This window comes from Boleophthalmus pectinirostris, unplaced genomic scaffold (assembly GCF_026225935.1).
Source record: "Boleophthalmus pectinirostris isolate CB_2022bp ecotype Guang Dong unplaced genomic scaffold, ASM2622593v1 HiC_scaffold_7, whole genome shotgun sequence".
Taxonomy (NCBI): Eukaryota; Metazoa; Chordata; class Actinopteri; order Gobiiformes; family Gobiidae; genus Boleophthalmus; species Boleophthalmus pectinirostris.
The window spans coordinates 39,598,116-39,605,615 of record NW_026571473.1 but is presented as its reverse complement, the minus strand read 5'-3'; the positions used below and the strand labels follow the sequence as shown (position 1 = coordinate 39,605,615).

At 42.8% G+C, this 7,500-nt stretch overlaps 1 protein-coding gene across 1 annotated transcript in view; it reads right to left on the bottom strand.

Annotated features, from left to right (window-relative positions):
- Nucleotides 1-7,500, bottom strand: part of nfia (nuclear factor I/A) — a 103,245-nt gene that overhangs the window by 18,750 nt on the left and 76,995 nt on the right. The window contains exon 9 of the mRNA XM_055165174.1: nucleotides 5,351-5,442. Within this exon, the coding sequence (XP_055021149.1) occupies nucleotides 5,398-5,442 (45 nt within the window). The 3' untranslated portion in view covers nucleotides 5,351-5,397. The remainder of the gene's footprint in view (nucleotides 1-5,350; nucleotides 5,443-7,500) is intronic.

Below are 7,500 nucleotides of genomic sequence, written 5' to 3'. Positions count from 1 at the left end.
GCAGGACAGGAGACAGGAGCAGGGACAGGAGACAGGGACAGGAGCAGGGACAGAAGGAGCAGGGACAGGAGACAGGGCAGGACAGGCAGGACAGGGCAGGACAGGGGCAGGACAGGGGCAGGAGCAGAGACAGGGGCAGGACAGGAGCAGAGACAGGAGCAGCAGGGACAGGAGCAGGGACAGGGGCAGGACAGGAGCAGGAGCAAGGACAGGGGCAGGACAGGGGCAGGGACAGGGACAGGAGCAGGGACAGGAGCAGGGGCAGGAGCAGGAGCAGAGACAGGAGCAGGGGCAGGACAGGGCAGGACAGGGGCAGGAGGACAGGGCAGGACAGGGGCAGGACAGGGGCAGGACAGGGCAGGACAGGGGCAGGACAGGGGCAGGACAGGGGCAGATGGCGTGGGCTTTGTGTGGCAGTGGGAGTGGGCACTGTGCCACAGGGCACGATGTGTCGCTGCAGTCGCCCTGGAGACGCTCATGAAAAGAGCTCCAAACAGACAGAGACCTTAGTCCTGGTTTAGTCCTGGTTTAGACCTGGTTTAGTTCTGGTTTAGTCCTGGTTTAGACCTGGTGGTTAGTCTGGTTTAGTCTGGTTTAGCTGGTTTAGTCCTGGTTTAGTCCTGGTTTAGTCCTGGTTTAGTTCTGGTTTAGTCCTGGTTTAGTCTTGTTTTAGTCCTGGTTTAGTCCTGGTTTAGACCTGGTTTTAGTCCTGGTTTAGCTGGTTTAGTCCTGGTTTAGTCTTGTTTTAGTCCTGGTTTAGTCCTGGTTTAGTCTTGTTTTAGTCCTGGTTTAGGTCCTGAGTTTCAGTCCTGGTTTAGTCCTGGTTTAGTCCTGGTTTAGTCCTGGTTTAGTTAGACCTGGTTTTAGTCCTGTTTAGTCCTGGTTTAGTCCTGGTTTAGACCTGGTTTAGTCCTGTTTAGTCCTGGTTTAGTCCTGTTTTTAGTCCTGGTTTAGTCCTGGTTTAGTCCTGGTTTAGTCCTTTAGTCCTGGTTTAGTCCTGTTTAGTCCTGTTTAGTCCTGGTTTAGTCCTGGTTTAGTCCTGGTTTAGTCCTGGTTTAGTCCTGGTTTAGTCCTGGTTTAGTCCTGGTTTAGTCCTGGTTTAGTCCTGGTTTTAGTCCTGGTTTAGTCCTGGTTTAGTCCTGTTTTTAGTCCTGGTTTAGTCCTGGTTTAGTCCTGGTTTTAGTCCTGGTTTAGTCCTGGTTTAGTCCTGGTTTAGTCCTGTCCTGTTTTAGTCCTGGTTTAGTCCTGGTTTAGTCCTGTTTAGTCCTAGTCCTGGTTAGTCCTGGTTTAGTCCTGGTTTAGTCCTGGTTTAGTCCTGGTTTAGTCCTAGGTTTAGTCCTGGTTTAGTCCTGGTTTAGTCCTGGTTTAGTCCTGGTTTTAGTCCTGGTTTAGTCCTGGTTTAGTCCTGGTTTAGTCCTGTTTAGTCCTGGTTTAGTTTTAGTCCTGGTTTAGTCCTGGTTTAGTCCTGGTTTAGTCCTGGTTTTAGTCCTGTTTTAGTCCTGTTTTAGTCCTGGTTTAGTCCTGGTTTAGTCCTGGTTTAGTCCTGGTTTAGTCCTGGTTTAGTCCTGGTTTAGTCCTGGTTCTCACAGGTGTATTAGTTCTTCTGTGTCTTAGATCAGGTGTGGTTCTTTCGGTCCGAGTATCTGAGCTTTAGTTTCGTTCTTGTAGCTGCTTCTTCGTCGACGCACGAGTCGAGTCGAGTCGAGTCACTGACAGCTGCTGTTCGTTCGTCTCAGTTTGGGTCGGGACCAAACTCTCCGACAGAGTTGGTGTGAGGCGCCCAGAGACGACGGAGGCCAAACACGAGAGACATGAACCCCCTGCCAACGTCGGAGGGGAGCTGGGCACCCGTGGGTGTCAGGAGGGAGCTCGGGTCAGGGAGGACGGACACACAGCTCCACGTCACACAGACCAGTCACACTTTGACCTGATCAAACTCTCCTCCCATGATGCATCTGGAATAATCTGTCTGGACCGACTGTCTCTGGTCTGGACCTGAGTTGGCGTCTGACCAGAGCCACCGACCGGAGTTGGACGTTTGGTGCAGAGTAAATCAAACGATTTGAGACCTCAAAAAAAAAGAGACGCTCCCGGGTCCGTTTGATTTAGAGCAAAACCGAGCGAGACTGAAACTTTTACACCAACGAAACCAAAACCAGCAAAACAAAACAACTAAGAACATCTGGGTCCAACAGAACGATTAAAGCAACAACTGCAGGCGACGTGTTTGTCCTGTTTTAGTCCTGGTCCAGTCTTGTTTTAGTCCTGGTCCGGTCCTGGTCCGGTCCTGGTCCGGTCCTGGTCCGGTCCTGGTCCGGTCCTGGTCCAGTCCTGGTCCGGTCTGTTCTGTCTCTGGGCTCTGATGCATCGACCTGTGGTTCACTGCACACACACTTCACTGTCTCTGCAGGGACACAGTACACACACTCTTTAATACACACACACACAGACACACACACACACACACACACTCACACACACACACACACTCACACACACACAGTCACAGTGTTGGTTGATATTCTCCGTCCACACAAACACCGATCGCTCTGTTACGTTTAGTTTCACATTTTAAGCTGAAACGTCCAGTGTTCAAAAATCTTTACAAAGTCAAATAATCCTCTGAATCTTTCCCACAGTTTTCAGATGAATAAATTTAAAATAAATCAGACAAATCACTTTAAGGTCTGAGACTAAAGATGAAAGACAAACACGACCAAAGACCAACTCAGACCAAAACTCCATCTGTGGAAGAACAACAGACCTCTGCACCTCTGCATCCTCACAAGGACGCTTCCTCACAAGGATGCTTCCTCACAAGGACGCTTCCTCACAAGGACGCTTCCTCACAAGGACGCTTCCTCACAAGGACGCTTCCTCACAAGGACGCTTCCTCACTAGGACGCTTCCTCACTAGGACACTTCCTCACTCAGATACTTCCTCACTAGGACGCTTCCTCACTAGGACGCTTCCTCACAAGGACGCTTCCTCACAAGGACGCTTCCTCATGAGGAGGCTTCCTCACCAGGACGCTTCCTTACAAGGACACTTCCTCATGAGGACGCTTCCTCATAAGGACGCTTCCTCACTAGGATGCTTCCTCACTAGGATGCTTCCTCACAAGGACGCTTCCTCACTAGGATGCTTCCTCACTAGGATGCTCTCTCACTAGGATGCTTCCTCACTAGGATGCTTCCTCACTAGGATGCTTTCTCACTAGGATACTTCCTCACTAGGACGCTTCCTCATGAGGACTCTTCCTTATTAGGATGCCTCCTCACTCAGATACTTCCTCACTAGGACGCTTTCTCACTATAATGCCTCCTCACTGGGATGCTTTCTCACTAGGATACTTCCTCACTAGGACGCTTCCTCACTAGGATTCTTCCTCACTAGGATTCTTCCTCACTAGAATGCTTCCTCACTAGAACACTTTCTCACTAGGATGCCTTCTCAGTTCGATATCTCCTCATTAGGATGTCTCCTCACTAGGATGCTTTCTCAGTAGGACACTTCCTCATTAAGATGTTTCCTCATTAGGATGCTTCCTCGGTAGGATTCTTCCGCACTCTGAACTTTAAACTCATTTGTGAATCAGCTCAGGTTGAGCTCAGGTTAGGACGGTAGGGCATCTGACTCTCTCTGACTCTGTGCTGTTTTTCCACATCAGTCCACAGATGTTTTGTGGTTTTTATAATGAAAGTTTGTTCAGGTGGTTGCAGCAGAGTAAATCCAGTCTCTGCCGTCAGCCCCGGGGCAGCTGCGGCTACAGGAAGTGTGTGACAGAGCACAGAGTGAACACATGTATCTCACTGATCAGAGTCTGAATCCCTCGTCGTTCGTGTGGCGTTGGTGAAGTTTGATCAGAGCTCCATAAATCCAGCGGCGTTTGTACGAGTCACAACAGAACATTTACTTCAACAATAATGTGATCAAAGTTTATGTGACCCTGAAGCAGCAGAATCCAGTAAAACTCTGCCTCTTTAAACCGCGTTAAAAACATCAACAGACAGAAATAAACAGCAGACAGACAGAACAACAGGAGCGTCACAGGAGACACGAGTTTCACCCCCAACACTTCAAATCTTGACATAAAACACACACAAAAAAACACTCACACACACAAATATTCACACAAGAGAAAAAAAAAAACAAACCTACACACGATAAAAACTGAACCCAAATCACCGACTCATCGTTTATATGAAAACAACAATAATCATGACAAGACGAAAAAACACAAACTGTGAAGTGTTTACTGGAGTAACACAGAGTATTTAATGTTACTGGGACTGTAGTAATACCAGTAGAAGTAGTAGTAGTAGTAGTAGTAGTAGTAGTAGTAGTAGTAGTAGTAGTAGTAGTAGCAGTAGTAATAGTAGTAGTATTAATAGTATTAGTAATAGTATTCGTAGTAGTTAAATACCTGAGGTTGTTGGGACTGTAGTATTAGTAGTATTGTGTAGTATTTGTAGTTAAATACCTGAGGTTGTTGGGACTGTAGTATTAGTAGTATTTGTAGTATTTGTAGTTAAATACCTGAGGTTGTTGGGACTGTAGTATTAGTAGTATTAGTAGTAGTATTTGTAGTAAATACCTGAGGTTGTTGGGACTGTAGTATTAGTAGTATTAGTAGTATTTGTAGTATTTGTAGTAAATACCTGAGGTTGTTGGGACTGCAGTATTAGTAGTATTAGTAGTATTAGTAGTATTTGTAGTAAATACCTGAGGTTGTTGGGACTGTAGTATTAGTAGTATTAGTAGTATTTGTAGTATTTGTAGTAAATACCTGAGGTTGTTGGGACTGTAGTATTAGTAGTATTAGTAGTATTTAGTAGTATTTGTAGTAAATACCTGAGGTTGTTGGGACTGTAGTATTAGTAGTATTTGTAGTATTTGTAGTAAATACCTGAGGTTGTTGGGACTGTAGTAGTAGTAGTATTTGTAGTATTTGTAGTAAATACCTGAGGTTGTTGGGACTGTAGTATTAGTAGTATTAGTAGTATTTGTAGTAAATACCTGAGGTTGTTGGGACTGTAGTATTAGTAGTATTAGTAGTAGTATTTGTAGTAAATACCTGAGGTTGTTGGGACTGTAGTAGTAGTAGTATTAGTAGTAGTATTTGTAGTATTTGTAGTAAATACCTGAGGTTGTTGGGACTGTAGTAGTAGTAGTATTAGTAGTATTTGTAGTATTTGTAGTAAATACCTGAGGTTGTTGGGACTGTAGTAGTAGTAGTAGTATTAGTAGTATTTGTAGTATTTGTAGTATTTGTAGTAAATACCTGAGGTTGTTGGGACTGTAGTATTAGTAGTATTAGTAGTATTTGTAGTATTTGTAGTTAAATACCTGAGGTTGTTGGGGGATGTTGAATCCCGGGTCTCGGGGTCCCACACTCACAAACCTCTGTGCCGGGGAGGTGGACGTGGGGGTCGAATACGCTGAAAAACAAAATCAAACCAAATCAAACCAAATCAAACCAAATCAAACATGAGTCACTTTTGTCCTCAGGTTTGAACCAAAACTCCATCACTTTTATTTTCTCCCGTCCGTTTGTCCACGTGTTCAGGCACATCAGAAGTTCTCGTGGCTTTGAAGTATCAATTTTTTTTTTGCTTTGAGCTTTTAGAGTCATTTGTGCATGTTTGAGTCATCTAGAGATCTCTCCTGGTTTCTATTCAGACCCTCGTTCCATAAAAACACAAAAACATGACACAAAACTGTGTATGTGTCTCTTCAGCTTTTATTATTACTATTACTTTGCTATTAATATTAATCTATTTTATTATTATTATTATTTTTTTATTTTTTTTTATTTAATTACATTTTTTGTTTAGTTTTATTTTTTCTTTGGGTTATTTTTGGAAAAAAATTGCACAAATATGATATCTGGTATATCAGATTTTTTTGCGAAGTCGTTCACATTTCGTGGGGTGAATGTGAAATCTGTTGTGTGTCAATTGTTCATTTGTTTTTCAAAATAAAACCAAAAATAAGAAAACTAAAAACTACTATTTTTTTCATTATTTGTCTCAAAAACCAAAATGAAAAAAACTGAAAATGATTCGTTTTTTCAGTTTTCAATTTTCTGTTTAAATGAAAAATTAAAAAAACAAACAAAACAAAAAAAACAAAAAAACGGATAACGGACTGAACCAGGACTAAACCAGGACTAAACCAGGACTAAACCAGGACTAAACCAGGTCTAAACCAGGACTAAACCAGGACTAAACCAGGACTAAACCAGGACTAAACCAGGTCTAAACCAGGTCTAAACCAGGACTAAAACCAGGACTAAACCAGACTAAACCAGGACTAAACCAGAACTAAACCAGGACTAAACCAGACTAAACCAGGACTAAACCAGGACTAAACCAGAACTAAACCAGGACTAAACCAGACCTAAACCAGGACTAAACTAGGACTAAACCAGGACTAAACCAGAACTAAACCAGGACTAAACCAGGTCTAAACCAGGACTAAACCAGGACTAAACCAGGTCTAAACCAGGACTAAACCAGGACTAAACCAGGACTAAACCAGGTCTAAACCAGGTCTAAACCAGGACTAAACCAGGTCTAAACCAGGACTGAACCAGGTCTAAACCAGGACTAAATCAGACCTAAACCAGGACTAAACTAGGACTGAACCAGGACTAAACCAGGACTAAACCAGGACTGAACCAGGTCTAAACCAGGACTAAACCAGACCTAAACCAGGACTAAACCAGGTCTAAAACAAGGAGTAAAACCAAGACTAAACCAGGACTAAACCAGGACTAAACCAGGACTAAACCAGGTCTAAACCAGGACTAAACCAGGTCTAAACCAGGAAACCAGGTCTAAACCAGGACTAAACCAGACCTAAACCAGGACTAAACTAGGTCTAAAACAAGGAGTAAAATCAGCACTAAATCAGGACTAAACCAGGAACAGAACAGGACTGAGACCGGTTTAGTCCTGTTTTAGTCCTGGTTCAGTCCATTATCCGAAAATCAAAAACTTAAAAAACTAATCATTATCAATAATGAAGAATTTTATTAATTTATTTTTTTCTTATTTTTGGTTTTATTTTGAAAAACAAATGAACGACACACAGATTCAGTGTTCTGTCCGTTCAGACTGAAGTCACATGTTAAAGTTCACATGTGTTTGGGTTTTAGGAGCAAAGATCCAAATGTCCTGAGTCACATTTAAAAAAAAATAAAAAATCACATCTGTGTGATTCAGACGACGTCAATAAAAAAACAGAAACAGGAACAAAAAACACAAACTTAGTCCAACGAGGTTCACTTGGTCTTCTGATAATTCATCTTTTTAGGTTCTTTTTTTCAGTATTTGAAACTCTGTGTCTTACTGTCTTTTGTTGCTGCTTATTTAGAATTTATTTTAGCATTTATATTTTTTCATTTTGTGTTTATATTTTTGTGATTTGTGACTCCTGCGTCCAAACAACTGTCAGGACTAAAAACAAACTCCTGGAGCCTAAAAACAGAAGGT